Source organism: Stegodyphus dumicola, chromosome 10 (assembly GCF_044657685.1).
Source record: "Stegodyphus dumicola isolate Sdum_Otavi_A_Nest chromosome 10, ASM4465768v1".
NCBI classification, from domain to species: Eukaryota; Metazoa; Arthropoda; class Arachnida; order Araneae; family Eresidae; genus Stegodyphus; species Stegodyphus dumicola.
Genome location: NC_140777.1, coordinates 116,149,100 through 116,168,461, shown reverse-complemented (window position 1 = coordinate 116,168,461; position 19,362 = coordinate 116,149,100). Strand labels below are relative to the sequence as shown.

Sequence of the window (19,362 nt, the reverse complement as noted above, 5' to 3'; positions counted from 1 at the left end):
TCAGCAGGGGGGTCAGTGCTGACATTTTATTGAACAGTGACATTTGGTGGCATGGACCCCAATTTTTGAGAGAAAAGACTGATGTTCCGGTAGACAATAATGACATTCTAATTTCATTAGATGACTTTTCTGATGAACTAAAGAAAACTAATGACTCTAATGATCATTCTCCTATTGCCTTTACTGTTTTAAATCATAGTTCTATAGTTGATGATATTCTTTCCTTGAGTAATAATTATTTAACTATCGTTCATGTTATGTGCTATGTATTTAGATTTATCAATAATGTAAGAAATGAAAAGCTTACAGGTCACCTTACATTTAGCGAGTTGAGAAGAGCGGAAATCTATTTATTTAGGTCAATCCAACAAGGTGAGTTTGTAGATGAAATAAAACATCTTGAGAGAGGTGCCTCAGTGCCCAGCAACAGCAAGGTAAAATCTTTAAACTGTTTTTTAGATAAAGACAATGTTCTAAGGGTTGGAGGCAGACTGAAACATTCTGACCTCAGTACATATGAGAAAAATCCAATTGTTCTGCCAGATAAGCATCCATTAACTTTAATAATTGTGAGATATATTTGCATGTTTGTTCAAATGCATTATTGTATCATGTTCGACGTAAATTTTGGGTCTTAAATGGCAGAAATGTTTGTCGTAAAGTTGTTTTTCAATGTATAACTTGTTTTAAAAACAAACCTGTTTTTGAGACTCAGATAATGGGTGATCTGCCCAAAGAACGAGTAACACCTTCTTACCCATTTAGTAATGTTGGAACTGATTTTTGTGGACCATTCCACATTAAATTTAAAAATCAGCGTAAGGGTAAACCAAACAAAGTTTATGTGTGCATATTTGTATGCTTAAGCACCAAAGCCATCCATTTAGATTTTGTCTCTGATCTTACTTCAGATGCCTTTATAGCTTGTTTGAAACGATTTTTTAGTCGCAGGGATAAATGTGCAAAATTATTCAGTGACAATGCAAAGAATTATGTGGGTTCAAGCATTGAGCTCAGAAAATTGCATAAATTGGTTAAACACCCAGATGAAACACTGACTAAATACTTGCTAAGTGAAAACATTGAGTGGAAGTTTATCCCTCCTAAATCACCAAACTTCGGCGGCCTTTGGGAAGCCGGGGTGAAATCTTTTAAGTTTTATTTGAAACGAATTATTGGCAATGCTCATGTGTTTCTTGAAGAATTTCTCACTGTAATTCTAGAAATCGAAAGCGTATTAAATTCCAGACCTCTTACTCCCTTATCATCCGAGGTTGATAATTTTGAAACCTTGTCCCCCGGACATTTTCTCATAGGGAGGCCTTTAACTTCAATAGCTGAACCCCAACTTGTTGAGATACCAGAAAATAGGCTCTCAAAGTGGCAAAAAATAACGAAATATAGTCAACAAATTTGGAAGTTATGGAAGAGAGACTATTTAAATAACCTTCAACAACGTAGTAAATGAATGTTTGCTAAAGATAATGTTAAGGTGAGTTCCCTTGTGTTAGTCAAGGATGAGCATATGCCCAGTACAAAATGGTTAACAGGTAGAATTGCAGAAATAATTTTTGGAAAAGATAAAAAAGTTCGAGTGATTAACATAGTATTACCAGGTGGTAAAATGTTAAAAAGAAATGTGAGAGACATTTGTGTTCTTCCTGTGAATTGTAATTAGATTTATGTATTGTAATGTGTTTCTTTATAGTGTTTATATTGCATCTATGATTTAATGTGTATTTTAAAAATTTAACCATTGTATTGCTATTGCTTACAATTGTTTGTTATTATATTGTGCTTTAAAACAGTGTATACTAATTGTAATATTTTGAAACCCGTAAGGTTTCAAGGTCGGGAGTATGTTCAGTAGTGATTTAAGAGTTGCCGACAGGAGGCGCTACTAGCGCGTTATACTCTCGACCTAATTTGAATTGAGTATTCTTTTCTTTTGTGTACTTGGTAACAGATCTTACAGCTTTGTGATTGAGAATTTAAAATGTTTTGGAGCCAGATCGTTCCTCTACAGCAACAAAATGATTAATAAATATATAATAAAGTAAATATCTTTGTGATGATAATCTTTGTTATTAAATACAAAGTCAACCAGCTCCTGAGTACAGTTCACATTCCTTAATTAAATATAATTGATTTTTAACTTCTACTAGAGCTGACGGTAAGAATTGAAGTGCAAATAAATAATATCGTGTGCAACTTGATCAATATAAAATTAGAAATATTTGCATTCAGACAGAAAGTTTTTTGTAATAATTGCAATTACTTTATAGAAGGATTTATTAATAACCGTAATAATTACTTATTATATTACTGATGTATAGAATTCAGTTCTTGACAATTACGTTCTAAAAAATATAATTTTAAGGATATAATGAAAATACGCTACGCATAAAAATACATTTCAGGATAAAAAAATGAGTTGATTTTTTATGTTTAAAAACTTCTTAAATTCATTTAATAAACATCGTACCCTCGTTGTTAATTGAATCCAGAATTTGGGTGTCATTTATACAATTATTCTTACTTGTCCACAGAACCTGCTGACTTATCTAGCCATTACGTAGCTGCAGATCTGTTTGTTCTACATAACCATTGAACTCCCATTAATTCGGTCTCTGGAGGGTTGTATGTTTATATCGTAATTTGACTTTTATAAAAATGATTATTCTAAATCTTATGTTTCTATAAAAATATACTGTGCTTTAAAAATACTGGATGATAGTACCAGCCGCTCTTTCAGCCCCTTCATAAGCAACAGCTTGTTTAGAAATAAATTATGCAGTTAATGTCATCAAATATTTTCGTAAAATTCAAATAAACATCAAACGAAAGTTCTCAGTTTTAGACAATTCGATTTAAACGAAGTTAAAATAAAGTAGCATACGTTAAAACGCCGAAGATAAAAATTTACTCTTACAAATATATTTTTTAAAAAGGAAGAAAGAGAGAAATTAAAAAAGAAATAGTTAAAAATTTGAATAACATCATCTATAATTTAAAAAAATAGCTTTTCATATAGTATTAATAAATATTTATTACGCATCATTGAGGGAAAAATTTTTATATAATTAATTCTCTGTAAAATTTTACTTGAAATTTAAGGTTAAAAATAGCTGTGGCAATTCACTGTAACAAAAATCCATAAACCACATTTGGCGTTATTATCGCCCAAAAAAGAAGATGCCAAATTTTAAAACGCGAAAATATGTAAATAGAAAATTTTGAATAAAAAAGTCTAATTTTTTGCAGATATGCTTTAAAAAAAACATACTTTAAGATGATGGTAAAAATTTTATAGGTTATAATTCAAGATTTTTTTCGAAAAATTTATAAAAATTATTTAAAAATAGAAATTTAAAAATAAAACACAAAAAATGGGTAAATTTTATTTGGAATAAACCTAACTTCGAAATGTGAAAGGAAAAATAATAAAAGTTTAATAAAAAAAGAGATATTAATAAATATTGACCAAATTCAATTAACATTGAGGAGCTAATATTTTAATAACTACTCGTACGATTTTTACAAAACTTGGTATTCTGGCATAATTTGAGTCGTAGAATCGAAATATGAAAACAAATTGGTATGTTATTTCAGAAAAAGTCCGATTTTGTGTCAAAATACCTATGTTAGAATAGTGCTATATATAAATCTAATATATATCCTAAGTCGCGCTTTCGAGACATGAAAAACGCAGTTTGAATTCTGTCAATCGGCCCAGTAGAACGGGAGATATAGCACTGTCCCATTTTTTTTAGCAGTGTACATGATAATGAAAAAAATTATGCATAAAAATTATAAATTACAACTGAAAGTAAAATTATGAAATAATACAAGTATATAAACCCGCATGATAAGCCAACTTACATGTTTTAAAGCTATTCAAATTTACTTTTAAAATATCAAAAGACTGTTCTAAATTTTTAGTGCCCATCATCAAATTTTTCCAAATAATAAAAGTTCTTGAAAATCCAAACTTAAGTATCATTTCTTAATTTTTACAGTTCTCCTCTTGTAATTCTTTAATAAAAATGTCATATACAAAAATAAAAGCGTTACTTTACATATTCATCAAATTGTATTAATACAGTTATTTACTCATTATAAAACAATTCATAAAGCAATGCAAAATAGACTTAGATAATAACAAATAACAGAATGCTAACACTATGAAAAAAAACTTTGATTAAATAAATAAACGAACCAACAGTACTACTTGTTGACAGCTATGGGATGCTGAAATACAATAGCCAATAAAAACCTGGTTCTGCTAAGCTAACTATTTTTAGCATTGTATAGTTATATCAAAGTTATCCACCAATATGGCCATAATTCAAATAGTCTTTATAGTTACATACAATGGTACCTCCACATACGAGTTTAATTCGTTCCGTAACCTTGCTCGTATGTCAAATTGCTCGTATCTCAAAGCAATTTGTCCCAATGAAATTAATTGAAATGCCATTAATCCGTTCCAGCTCCCAAAACACCACCTCAGTTGTCTTTCTTAAGTGTTTTTGAATAAGAAAAATGTATTTACAAGAAGAAATATTTATTTATAAATAACAAATACATATTCTATAAAAACATAATTAAAAGAAAAAATGAAGTGCTTACGGAAGCTCTTAATTTTCGTCACTGGTCTTCGCTTTTTTCATCACGCTTTGCTCATTTTCACCTGCAGATCGTTTAAAAAAACTGTCCAAAGAGGTTTGTTTCTTCCTCCCTTTCAGGATATTGCGGAAATGAGTTAGGCAGGTTTCGTTGCACAACTGCACGACCAGTTGCAACTTTTTAGAGGTGATTTTTATCCACGAACTCTACAACTTTCTCCCACATTCCCAAGATCTCTTGTAGGGATAACCTCCTCCATCTCTGGCTCCTCTTCAAAACTAATTTTTCGTTGAACCGCCGTATGCTGCTGCGAATATAGATCGTTTAACTCCTCAGTTGTCAGCTCCTGAGACTGTTCCTCGACGAGTTCGCTCACATCTCTCTCATCCACCACCAGACTCATGAATTTTCCCAGAGAAACAATCTCCTCTACTACTAACATTTCGGGTTCCAATCCTTCGAAGGCCCTTTCAGCTACAGCCTCAGGCCACAGCTTCTTCCATGGAGGTTAAGGTCCTCGTTGTAACACCCAGCCCTGATCAATAATTCTTAGGCATATCACGATGTTAAAGTGGTCCTTCCAGAACTCTCGAAGGGTAAGGTTTCTGTCACCTGCTGATCCATGGTCTACAGGATAGGAGTGGTGTTGGGTGGTAGGTAGAGAACCTTTGTAAACTTGAAAAATCATCTTCGAGATTTGGTGGGTGAGCAGGGGCATTGTCGAGGAAGAGAAGGGCTTGCATGGGTAGGTTGTTTCCCTGTAGATATTTTTAACAGAAGAGCCAAACACCAGGTTTATCCACTCGACAAAGAATTTCCTGGTGACCCACGCCTTCGGATTTGCCCCCCACATAACTGGAAATTTTTCTTTTAAAATCTTATGTGACTTAAAGGCTCTGGGATTTTCCAAATGATATACTAGCAGAGGCTTGATTTTGCAGTCGCCACTCGCATTGGCGCAAAGTGCTAGAGTTAATCTATCCTTCATGGGTTTGTGACCTCTGCCGTTATGTAAGTCCTATTAGGCATCCTTTGCCAAAAAAGCACTGTCTCGTCACAGTTGAAGACTTGCTGGGGATGTATAAGTTCGGAAAACGTTTTAATGTAAACCTCAGCTGCCCTCACATCCGAACTTGCTGCCTCACCATGCCTGACGACGGAGTGAATGCCGGTCCTTTTCCTAAAGTTGTCAAACCAGCCCCCGACTGGCTTTAAACGAGTCTTCCGATTCCTCTTTTGTGGAAGTGTGTGGGATCTGCTTCAGCAAATCACCGTAAATCGCTCGTGCCTTTTCACATTATGATGCTTTGTGTTAAAGTTCCTCCTTGAAGCTGCTTCTCTGTCACCCACACCATCAGTATTTCTCCATCTTTTCATGGAGAGAGGTCCGCAGCTTATAAATTATTGTGACGCCCTTAGCTGGCGTTATACCCTTTATCAACACCTTTTGTTTAAACACAGTATATATCATTGATGTGCTACGCCCGTACATCCTCGCCAAGTCAATTACTCGCACACCTTGCTCATGTTTTTCTAGGATTTCATGCTTTAATTCAATAGACATTGTCTTCTTCTTCGGACCCATGGTTATAAAAATAAATGTGATAATGTTTTGTAAATGTACAAAAAGCAAAAAACGCGAACCAAACTTATCAAAAATGCTTCGAAAACGAGGGAAACAAGCACACAGACTGAGGTATAGTCTGAGGTGGGAGAAACTGTTAGACGCTGCACTCGACATCAACATGCGCTCGCATGTTGGTCGTGATCAGCGGTGTAGAGTGCGATTCCTCGTATCTCAAATCTTGCTCTCATCTCAAAGTAAAATATCGCTCGCTCGGCGGCTCCTATCTCAAAACACTCGTATGGGCACTCGTATATCGAGGTATCACTGTACATTCAAATATGAACAGAAATATATTAAAATTCAACTACTTCATAAAATTAAGAGTAATAACCTGTGTAATTTACAAGTGCCTGTCCTTGAAGAACTTTTACATTTTTAATATGTTGCACCGAGAATAAAAATACCAACAGTAATCTAACTAGCTAAAGAAAAGAGACGTAAAGCGATGTATCTCAAAAGAAAATCCGATTGAAAACGATTTCATTTTGGTTTAACTTTAATTTCGATTGGTTAATTTTAAGTGTCTGAAATTATCATTGGCTGAGACTTTATGTAGGTATCCACATTATGCGCGCTATGCAAAAATCATATGATATGGATTAGTTTCGAATAGCAGTTTAGGAGAGATTTATTATAATCAGTTACTATTTCAGGAAAGAATGGGGAAACAGCAAAATTAAAATAGAGGCTATTTTAAGATAGAAGTTTGATTTACATGTTATTAAAACAAAACTAATACAGAATTGAAATAACAATTCATTAAAATCAATGAAACAAAATAAATTGATATAAAATATATAATTGTTGAAAATTCCTTGTCTTTTTCAAGGAGCAGCCGAAGAATTTTCAACCAGCCAAGTTTCTGAATTATATCTAAATGATAGTGAATTCATGAAACATTTCAACATCAATTTAAAATTAAAAATTAAATGCCAATAAACATTAATTAAAAATTAAATTCCAATGAAGATTATTTAAAAATTAACTGCCAATTAAAAGTATGGCTCTCTTAAAAATTCTTCAGCTGCTCTTTGAAAAAAGGCCAAGGAATCTTCAACAATTAGATATTTTATATCAATTCATTATATTTTATGAATTTCATTAAACTTTTTTTATTTTAAATATGTATTGTTTTTGTCTTCGTCTTGATTTGAGTATTTTCTCTTGGAAAGTTGTCCCCTTGATTTAATTTTGATCTAATTATTATATCTTGATTGTTTAATTAATTTCGCAGCATATTGCGCGACTTTAATGCGAGTGATATGCTTGTAAACATTTACCTGCATGCAAATAAATAAAATTCTCCTTAATTGGATTTGCTCTTGTACAGCGCCCTGTATTCACGAAAATTTTAACTATTTTTTTTTACACCCCCCCCCAAAAAAAAAACCCTTTAAGAGAGTAACTTTTTCGCAAACCCTGTTCAATTCTACCAAATCCTTCAATTTTTATGAATTTTGAAAATACAGTAAAACTCCAATTATCCGAATCGCTGATTTTATCATCTTAATTTTAGCTTATCGCAACCGAGATGAACACCGGTCCATCGCGCAAAGTGCGACGTTACTCCCAATTTTGTTTATATATATAAGTGTGTGTTTAAAATATAAAATAACTATCTTTTTAAATAACCAGCGGCCCTTTAACTCCCTCGCTTCATTCTAAAAATAACAAAGCAATAAATTTTTAATATCTTTAATTCTGAAAAATGATCCGCCACCTGATCTCTGTTGCGCAGTATCTGAAATTATAATTCGCTTAATGTAAACATTCTTGTATTTTACTGTGCAATGTCGCTCTCTTTTAATCGCCTCTTCCTTTTGCTCGCTCACACAGCATGCAAAAATTCCATGCTGCATAAAGAGTAACTTGGAACTTCCTCGCTCTTTTTGTTCGCTTCTCTTGCGCTTTGCTGTAGCAACATGCTCCTGCTTTCAAAAAATATATTTTTCAAACTTATCCAATGTAAAACGTTCATGCAATGCCAACGAAAAGTATAAAATAATTCTCATTTCTCACAACTTTGTTTAAAAACATACGGCATCCTATAAAATGCATACGTATTCTATAGGATGACGGCGTTCCACACACGCATATATATATAGTATATGCGCTCGTGGTATCATTATTTTTACATTTTCGTTCGCTCTTTTTTTTTTTTTTTTTTTTTCCCACTAAAAATTTCCATTATTTTTTTGCCTTTTCTATCAAAGCATTTACACATCGGAATTACACTTAGATCTGTATCTTTTAAAATCAAATTTCTGAAAACTACGTTTGATTTTGTATTTCTTATCTAATCTAGAGAGACATATCTGAGTTAGATCTCTAACGTTTAAAACGGAATGTCAGAAAATAATTTACTATGTTTGATTTTGTGTTTCTTACCCAATCAAGTGCGACATTCCTTCTATCTCAACAATATAACTTTCACACCTAGTCAACATCTCATTATCTTCTTGAACACATGAAGAAGATTCCTGCTGCAAACAAAAATGTGTCGCAATTTCCTCCTCAGTTCTTCTCTTATACAAGCCGAACTTGAATGCTGAAATAAATAATATTTACTGTTGTTATATATAAAATGACATATTAAAATTGATACAGTAGGTGTCACTTAACGTGATCACGTTGGTGCACGGCTATTTTGATAACATAAAACGATAAGAAAACAATACCCTTCAAAAACCTTTCAATGAAATTTATCTACAAGTAGTTTAATACATATAAGAAACATGTAAGCAACTTCTTTCCCAGAGTGTACCGCAATAAGCCATCTTCTTTGATGCAGTTAAAAGACGTCATTCATAACAAAATTTCTTGCATCCCTTCGGATATGCTACATGCTACAGTTAACGGTGTTTGAGCCCGCTTGCAAACTGTAACTTATAGTGATGGCGGACACATAGAATACGAGTGATATACTTGTAAACATTTACCTGCATGTAAAAAAATAAAATGTGCTAATGCAAATAAATAAAATTCCCCTTAAAATGTTTGATTTGTTTTTGTACAAATTCTTATACAAATTTCTTGTACAAAATTTGTTCTTGTATTTGTTTAATGTGTTCTTGTATCGACGAAAATTTTAACTATATATTTTTTTCCTTTCCCCCCCAAAAAATCCCCCTTTAAGAGACTAACATTTTAGCAAACCCTGTTATTTCAACTCTACCAAATCCTTCAATTTTCATGAATTTTGAAAATACAATAAAACTCCAATTAGCAGAACTCCGACTATCCGAATCGCATTAGGAAATTCAGATCTTTTCAGAATCAACTGAAGAAGAGAAGGAAAAGGATGAAAAGGAAAAGTAAGAAAGATCAAGAAAAGGAAAGGGAATAGACAGGAAAAAATGTGGAACATTCAGAATTCCTGAATGTTCCGAAGTTAGTGCTGAGGATACAGCAGAATGAATGGTGTGTGATTCGTCAGATTCTGGATTTCAAATTCTAAATGAGGATGAACTCACTGAAAGTGTGAGAGAAGAAAGTGTCAAGGAAGAAGATGACCTTTTATGTCATGTTTTATGTTTCCCCATGTGTAGTTGAAGTTGAAGCAGAAACTGCGTTGAAGTGGATGGAGCGTCAATCCGAGTGTGACCATATGCAACTCTCAAGGGGATGCGCGATTTTGACGCCCGAAAATGAATGAAGGCTGTCAAACAGCTTACTTTGACCGAGATGTTCAGCAAGCAATGACTTTCAGCACTTGTAAGTACTGTACAGTACGCTATATAATATGTACGTAAAAGTGTTGCCTTTTCATTTCAATTAATTAAAAACCTTTTTCTTCAAAAATAGATTTTTTCTTCCATTTTCAACATAAAGTACTTACAATAATTGATTAAAGTGTACGTAGTCCTTTTCTTCGGGAAAAAAATCCAATTATCCGAATTTTTAATTATCTGAATGGGATCCAGTCCCAATTGATTCGGATAATTGAAGTTCTACTGTTTCTATAGACTAACAGGACATCCTGTATGTAGTGTCATGTCATTCTAAATATATGCATGCGGGCATACATTTACAGTGCATTATTTCACAATGCACTCTAAATGTATCGTTGAATTATTTCTCCTGAAATACGTTATTGCATTACGTAAGTCATGTAAATAAGACTTTCTTTTATGCATTAATTGAAATTTTAGCAGTGGTCTCTTATCAATTTTCGAGTCAAATGTGTATTTCACCTTTTTATCCTCGAAATGAGTGATCATTACGACTCATTTATTAACAAATTAAATTTGTCATATGTTTATTTTTAACATATATTTACTTTTGAAAATTATTTTTGGTATCTTTAAAATAATCGGGTTATTTTAGAGAGGCTGTCTGTTGGTGAATAAGACAGAACAAAATTCAAATAATTATTTCATAAATACAAGGGGCAAATAATTCACCTGTATGCATAGTCGTCTTTAAATAAATTCTCATTACGCAATAGATTTGTTTACTTTACAAATAAACCAATTTTGAAAGGTTATTAACGCAATAAAACGTAAGAATGCTCATAAGTTATTAGGAATTTACCATACTTACTAAATTCTTCTTTAGTGCAGTTAATAATAACTTGATTTGGAGTACAATCAATTTTCACATCCACTTCATGATTAGCTGCAAATTTCTAATAAATAACAAAACATAATTATTATAATTTCTCACACATATAATTTTTATAGTTTGGCTAAGCAAAAGCTTTAAAATAATTCCTATTTTGTCTACATCAAATTAAACATTCCATTTAATCTGACTTTCTGCATGAATGCCTACTTGGGTTAGCTTAATTTAATTTTGGCTTACTATATGACCATGGCATGCTCTATCGGCAGTAATACCCTGTCAGAATAAACTTCGACAAAATAGCCAATGATAAAATAGCTTAAATCAAAAGCTTCTGAGCTGGCTCCCTCGAACAGTTTTTTTATTTTATTTTATTTTATTTGTTAGTTTCTAAATATATGTAGATGATAAAAGAGTGCTATGACGAATGTATATAGATCAGTAATTATATCTTGCCCGCAAATGTATTATAAAGAACATAGTACAAGTTCAAACTGATGTTGTACATATATGTATGCTGGCAGATAGGAATATCTTATTAAAAAATGCTTCATAACAATTTAGAAAAGTGCCGTATTAAAGTAAGATGCTGTAATAATAATTTCCACATACAAATAACCACAGCATACAGAATTTTGATATCCTTTGGCTTAAATTCTAAATTATAAGTGTTGTAAAATTTGCAGAAGATTTACTTATCTTGCAAAAAAATGTATCCAAGTATCATGAAACAATTTAACAATATTGAAATATGAGTGTTAATAAACAATGATTTCGTTTTTTACTGGTCTTACATGTCTTGCTTTTATTTTTAAGTATAAAAAATATTTTTATTTCTTTTTACATACTAAAGCTGGATGTAAATTTTGTCGAATGATAAAAAAGTCTATATTCAGATAAAGTGTGCTGAACCAGAAATATGATATCTGTAGCTATATTTAGGCTATTTCGTCACGGGTTATTTTGGCGGGTCACAACCGACGGTGCAGTTACTTAGCCAGCGTGACAAGTAATCGGATAAGGCAAACATGAGCTGAACTACTGGGTTAACATGTAGTTAATCGTAGACTTCTGGGGACGGTCTGTTATAGTAAGTAGGCTGCACTTAATGTGATAACGTTTGTCCATGCCTATTTTAATAACATTAACTGAATAATAGCGAATATAAGCAATGAGAAACAAACTGCAACTATCCTTTAAAATATCAATGGTATTTAACTAAATTTAATATAAATATAACTAGAAATATATAAATATGTATTTTCATAGCATTTTAATCAGGGAAAATGTCATGAAGAATTGGCTATTTGCAATTCTTATAAAAATCATTTATGAATTGCTCAGACTTATAATGTTTTCTGAAATATTTGACCAACGTCTTCTTCATCAGAAATTACATGCTTGGATTTGCTTCAAACGCAACAGGCAGATATCTTTTACCACTGATGCTGCAACTTTTTTTTAATCGATATCTACTTAAGCATTAAATTCTACGCAATTCATATCAGTTGCAGACGATTTTTTCTTTCTTTATTTCATCACTAGCCGCTTTGCGGCCAGCCTTCGTCTGGCTTTTAAACGTACCGGAAAAATGCCTAAAAGACACACCTGGGACCGATGGCCGCGTAAGTTCTTCCAACTTTTTTCTCTTTGTTAAGATTCCAACCCTCCCTTGCATACGGTCCTGATGTATCTCCAGAAAAACATATACATCTTGAATTTTTAGCAAACTGATTGTATGAGATGTGCATTAAACATTTGTTAAAGCATAATTTATATCCCCCTTCTTAAGCGCCATCATAATTACATAAAAAAATCATATAAAAATTCTACAATGAAATTAAATTTTTTAAACAGTTTCTTACTCGATAGTTTGAATGATTCTTTTTCTGAAATATTGAAATGTTATGAAACTTTAGGAATCTTCAGAGAAAATTTGTCAGTAGTCACATCCCGCGAACGGGCTGGCTGCATGGGCGTTTTCGTGGTTTTCCCCATGTGTAACGTGTATACGAGCCAGTTTCCCTTAGAAAGTCCTCCATGAAAGGCATCCCTCCCCTTAGGCAGATAGCCCTAGTGTGCTTTGCCATAATTAAATACACCAACACCACATCGCAGCCATTTAATTTGATGATACTAAGCAGTATCCCTTAATACAAATATTAATTATCCTAATAAATAAATTAACCAAATTCCCTTTGCAAAATCTTAAGAACTCAAATGGTATAAAGGAGGTTAAGAATTTTGTTTCCTAAAAAAATCACTCAAAACATTTCAATACCTTAAAAATAGTGAAATGAGCAATAAATAACATAAAAGAATACAAAAAACAAAAATTCTGAAAAGCAAAGTATAATTAATGATATTTTATCTTATATTTTCAAGAGAAAAATATTACAATGAAATAAGCTCCCTTAATACAAATATTAATTATCCTAATAAAATATTAACCAACTTTCCGTTGAAGAAAAAAAGATCATGCAAAACTTTTCAATATCTTACAAACAGTGAAATAGCAAAAAATAACATGAAAGCAACTCAAAAAACATAAAATTGCGCTCAGAATTTTACACTGCAGAAGAACTTTATAAAAAAAATCAATAAAAATGTATTATATATATATAAAAAAATTACAATGAAATATGCCAATCTCTTAAAAACAGTGACCTAAGAAATACGATGAAAAATTGTTGCCAAACCCATATTTCTAAAAGAATGAAACTCTTCAAAATGATGCGATTTCATCAAAAATCTATCAACAACAATAAGACAGGAAAATTGTTGCCAAAATCACATTTTTAAAGATGGGAGATGTGAGAAGTGTACTCGGAAGCTTCATTTAATTCTTTTTTTAAAATACAAAATATTATCATTTTTCCAAAATTCTTTTTGTAAAAGCAGTCGCAAGGATTAAGTTTAACGTGTCCAAAAATCAAAGAAAAATAAGCTATACATTTTTAAAAATAAACTTTTTTAGAAAAAATCCCGTTGAAAAGGTGTTAAGCTCCCTTTGTTAAATAAATTCGTATTTAATCGATTTATTGAAACACGAAATTTATTTTAAGTTCGTAAAATAGCTAAGTGCCTACGTTTCATGACGATGTGAAAATGGAGTGTGTAGAGTAAAATCTCGCTTTCCTATAGCTCATTCATTATGTCTCAAAATGACGCGATTTCGTCACAAATCATAAAATTAAAAAAAATTCTAATTTCGAAAAAATTGCTTCGCGGTGCACTGGCTCTTATCTAGATGCACCTATGTACCAAATTTCGTAGCCGTGGGTCTATTAGCTTACGCGCAACGCGAACGAAAGACACACACACAGACTCTTTCTTTTATTATTATGTAGAGATAGAGATTTATTAAAAGTTCAGCATGATTAAATGTATTCTTTATCGTTTTTTCTAAGCCCCGATTTTTAGGTCTTGTCATAAATTTTTATATAGCACAAAAGAGTTTCGTGGGAAATTAACGATAAATTTTAATAAAATTTTTTTAAAATCTTATCCCTTTGAAAGGAACAGATCTTAAAACAGTATTGAGCATAAGATTAGGTTAGGTTATCTTATTATGGCAAACACGCGAGGGCTGTCTGCCTGATGAGAGGGATCCCTTTGGGAAGGACTTTCTAGGGTAAACTGACTCATATTCACGTTACACATGAAGCAAACCACGAAAGCCATCTATGCACCCATAATGTTTGCCTACATTCGAATCTGAAACGAATTACCAATATTTAGCAACCTTTACCGCTCAGCAACTTTTAGGGCTTGGAAGAAGTATAAGTTCATCTCATAAAATTATATTGTCAGGTTAAAAAATGAAGCTACACTCAACGCTGAAAACAGCGCACCAAGAATGAAGCTTCGAACTGAAATGAAATTTAATACACATAATTATACAGATGAGAGACTAACTTAACCCCAGTTAAACAAATAGGCAAATACAATTAAACACAATTAGAAATGTATAATTAGATAAATGCAGTACAACTTCAATAGCACGTTGGGCCGACTTCTGCTGCAATACATGTCGCAACACGTCCGGCATTGAGTTGATTAGACGTCTGATGTTGTCCTGAGGTAGATAGGCTTACAAATCTTGAACAACCACCTCGAAATCATGTACAAAGTGACACGGTGGCATCTAATGTTTTAACTGGTCCCAAACACCACACAAGCTCTATAACGGAAAAATCTGGACAGCGCGACGGCCATGAAACAGGGTCTCAACATGACATAGGAAGTCCTGAGCAACTCCAGCTATATCTAGAGGAGCATTACCTTGTTGGAAAATTGCCCAGTAGACCCATTAGGAAAGGTCCCACGTGTTGTCGAAGAATGCCATCAATATAACGTTGTCCCATTAAGGTTCCATGTACAACAATTAGAGTAGATCCAAGATCAGTAAAATACTTTCTTATATTTTAGATATTTCTTATATTAGGATATTTTAGAAACCTTGGAGTAGATCGGCTATCATAGGTTATGCCCCCTCCCAGACCATTACGCCTGCTGTGTCGGTAGTGTGTCGTGCGACATCTTCACTGTACCGTTCACCAGGTTGCCTCCACGCCAGCATGCGGTTATCACATGGAGGTAAGAAAGGAAGGAGTGGCCAAATCGGCACTAGAAGTGAAGCACTGCTTCGAACCTTCGGTCACCAACTGGGGTGTTTTTTGTTGACATTCAGAAGCTCTCTTGACAGTGCTCTGATAGTACTTCTACACGTGACAGTTCCATACAAATCGGAAAACGGGACACTTTCGCATGAAAGAAACATTCATAGTGTGGATGATAGCAATTTGTATAGTTTAGTGACATTTACGCAAAAATCACATCTTGGACTACTAACAACAGCGATTGTTATTTTTCGATTACTAACAACAGCTATTTGATTATGAATTTGTTTTATAAAATTCTAAACTGTTGAACTACAAAAATATAGATTTTAGCAAAATGTTATACTTAAAGAATGAAAAATATCTTACGGTACCTTTAAAATTGTATACCTTTCAATACCCTTGATAGTGTATTCGCTACTTTTATTTTATGTTCCAAACGCTAAAATGTTTTAAATAGAATAATTTTGTGTCACATCTACATATTATTGTAACATGTACTTTTCAAAATTTTTTAGAGGCGAGGCTTTACTGTTGCTCATTTTAAACTCATCATTTTATTTTTATATATCTGAAAAATAATCACTTTGGGCTTACACGTTTTACTTAGTTATTATTATTTATTATATTATCAGAGAATTATTAAACTGTGTAAAATCGATAAAAGAGGTATTGAGTGCGCTGCTAAAATATATGTATTAGAAGATTTGAATTTGATGATGAATGTATCCTAAAACATGTTTTATTTAAGTCAAAAGTTTGAAACTTGATGGCTAAATGTAAATATAAAATTATGCATGTTAAAATATTTGTAATTAGGCACATAGGTGGTTAAGTTAGGGTTAAGTTTTTATTAAATAGAGTAAGGCATGCAATGGCTATCTGCCTAAAGGGAGAAATGCCATCGTGGAGGAATTTTGAAGTAAAATTTACCTTTGAGTGGGTATTAAAAATAATGCATATAATTTTCATTCAAATTATATTTATACATATTTCTTATGTAAAACTTTCAGGTATATGTTAAATTAGTGTAAATTACTTTGCTCGAAAAATATAGTGAATGCACAGAAAGTAAAGATTTGCACATGCCTGAAATGAAAAATATGAAATATTTATGCGTGTACTTGCAAAAAGCATGCATCTGCCTTTAACAAAATATGTAAATATTTATTAAATTATTTATAAATGTGTTTGAAATGAAGGATTTATTCATTCATAAACAAGTGAAAGTTACTGTGAAGAAATCTAATTATTAAATGTGTCTAAATTTATAATAATCATAAATATTATCTAAATATATATAATAAACTTAGCATTGAATTGCAAACATAAACTGAAATCCTGTTGACAAATACGTTATAAAATTATTTAAGTAAGAATTGTTCGTACTGGAAAGCAATCTGTTAAAAGGTATTGTAAAGCAAATTCTATGAGATGCGTACTTAAGTAAGAAATAAAGAAGAGTTTTGGAATAAGTATTGTTGAAATTACGGGTAAAAAAAAATCTGATAATTATAATTAAAAGAATTATTCCCCTTACATTTTATAACTTAGTTACAAGTTTTAAGTAATATTTTTTAAAAAATCCTCATTTTATTCCCTTTCAGAAATATTCAAAGAAAGTCAAGTACTATTTAAAATATTTCGCTATTAAAATAAAAGGTGCTCTAATTTGAAATGGACCGAATAGAGCATTAATTATAAATTGACTTATAGTTTTCCATTTAAAAGATGCCTCAGAAGCTAAAATATGTTATATTTGAGAAAGTATTTTAGGAAGAAGCTCCATAAATAGAAAAGAAATCATGCATAATTTTAATTTCAATGACACACAAAACTTTGATCTTAATTTTTATAATCCTTAACCGAATAAAATCGAATTACCTTCAATTTTTTTTTTAATGTAATTAACGAAAACTTGTGAAAATATTTCAAACTAAGCCATTCTGAGCAAACTCTTTTGTGAAAAGTATAGAAGTTAATTCCGTTCAGAATAAAATGTTGTTTAAAAATGTATTCTTTTCATATACGTAGGACTCTGAAGTACTGTAGAAAAAGAAAATATATACATTTATATGTACATTTACGACGTAATTACAAAATATTTACATCCGATCGTGTCAAAACTCATTGAACTTAATGGTAAATTATCCAATGTTTTGGTCACCACGTAGGGATCGCCAGTGATTCAGAGCAGGGTATAGAGGAAACCGGTTAGGGCCACTCCATCTTACTTCCTACCTCTATGGGTTATCATCTGTCCCCAAAACGAACCGGGATTCATTACTAAAATCACGGTTTGCCAGTCTGTGCATTCCACGTCACTGTGGCTTGACACCTCTGTAGATAGAGTCGCCGATGCTTCGGAGTTAAAGGCAATACGCTTGGATTAGGAAAACACAGACGGTTGGATTAGGAAAACTTACAGAAAAGGACGCTTGGATTGCAGATTCGCTTCCGCAAGGCGTCTAAAAACCGTTTATGGAACAATTGGCACCCATGCATCTAATTGTATCGTGGAAAGAGTCACTGTGTGGGATCCACGAGTGATTGCCGTTCGAGCCTTCGATCCTCTCACCTGGTCATTTTCCGGGTCTCTCCAGACTCGGTTCGTGGCACGTGGGTACTATCTTGTGTCTACTGCTCCTAACATGCTCTGACGGCACACTGCGAAAGATCGACCTGGCGAGCAACATGGATTGTGGTTTTCATGTCGATGATCAGGCCGTTGTCAAACTCACTTGAGTGTAAGAAATCTCTTCTCACATATCTAACTGTCATTCTTCGCCTACTAAAATCCTCCTAGCGTCGAAATGTGACCGTCAAAGTATATGAATCTTCATCTATGCCCTAATTTAGGGTCCACTTCCTGATTGCAGTGCCACTACAGGGTGTATGATCATGTTCAATGGGCTGGAACCAAACTTGGATCATTTGCATATCGGATCTCATTTCAAAAGTTTCGCAATTGTACATCTTTCTTGGTGCACCCTTTTCTATTAGCCTGAGTGAATTTAGTTGAATTAGAAACCACTTTTAACTCTAATATAACATAAATATATCAAGTTATCAGATCTCACGTTAATTTTTGAAAATAATCAGACAAAAAATTCAATATCCAGTTAAAATCAAGTTTTAAATAACCGAAATGATTACTAATTACAATTTATGTCAATTTGAAGTCAGATTCTAAATGAAATGTGAAAATAATTGCTGCAGCAGGGAAAAAATTCTCAGAATGAATTGTAAGCAGTTATTTTTGTCTCGCCGTTTATCACTTTTTATCAGTTTCAGAAAAATAATCTTCCAGTCCAAAATTCCAAGAATAAGGTGTTATCGGACAGTGCAATGCATTTTCTATTGCTTTCACATTTTCACTGTCAGCAAAGAGGGAATTCTTTTCCTTTCTATGTAAACTGTCGCCTGTTTAAAGGAAAATAATAGCAACAAGTCTTTCCAACACACATAAAGCATTTTCATTAAAGCAACTGAATAAATAAATTTTATTAGAGTAAAATCATTCAGTTATTATAGTTTACGCATTTCTTAAAACATTAGTATATAAATTAAATTATTCTGCAGTAAAATGCTCCTAAGGAAACTGATAGACATAATGCTTAATTTAGACTCCTTTATTTCGAAACTGGTTTAGAAATGTCCTATCAGCCACTCTTTTGAGAGCTAAACTTTTATTTTGATCGAAAAAGGGCAGTTTTAAGCAAAAGATATACTATTATTGAAATAAATCTCTTTTCACAAATCTATAGAATCTGATGCGGACACCACATGAGTTCCTTGTAAAGCCTATTAAATTAAATACATTTTTGCTGCACTTCATTTAAGCTTATATCCTCGAATTATTCTAACTAACCGATTCCTCAAGATAAATTGAAAATGCTATTAAAAATCGCCATTTTTTTA

The 19,362-nt window shown here is 32.4% G+C and overlaps 1 protein-coding gene across 3 annotated transcripts in view; it reads right to left on the bottom strand.

Moving 5' to 3' along the window:
* Window positions 1-19,362, bottom strand: part of LOC118199392 (uncharacterized) — a 61,384-nt gene that overhangs the window by 16,411 nt on the left and 25,611 nt on the right. For all 3 annotated transcript variants that reach the window (XM_035371238.2, XM_035371239.2, XM_035371240.2), the window contains 2 exons: window positions 10,799-10,883; window positions 8,645-8,804 (listed from right to left, as the gene is read on the bottom strand). In XM_035371238.2, the coding sequence (XP_035227129.2) occupies window positions 8,645-8,804; window positions 10,799-10,883 (245 nt within the window). The remainder of the gene's footprint in view (window positions 1-8,644; window positions 8,805-10,798; window positions 10,884-19,362) is intronic.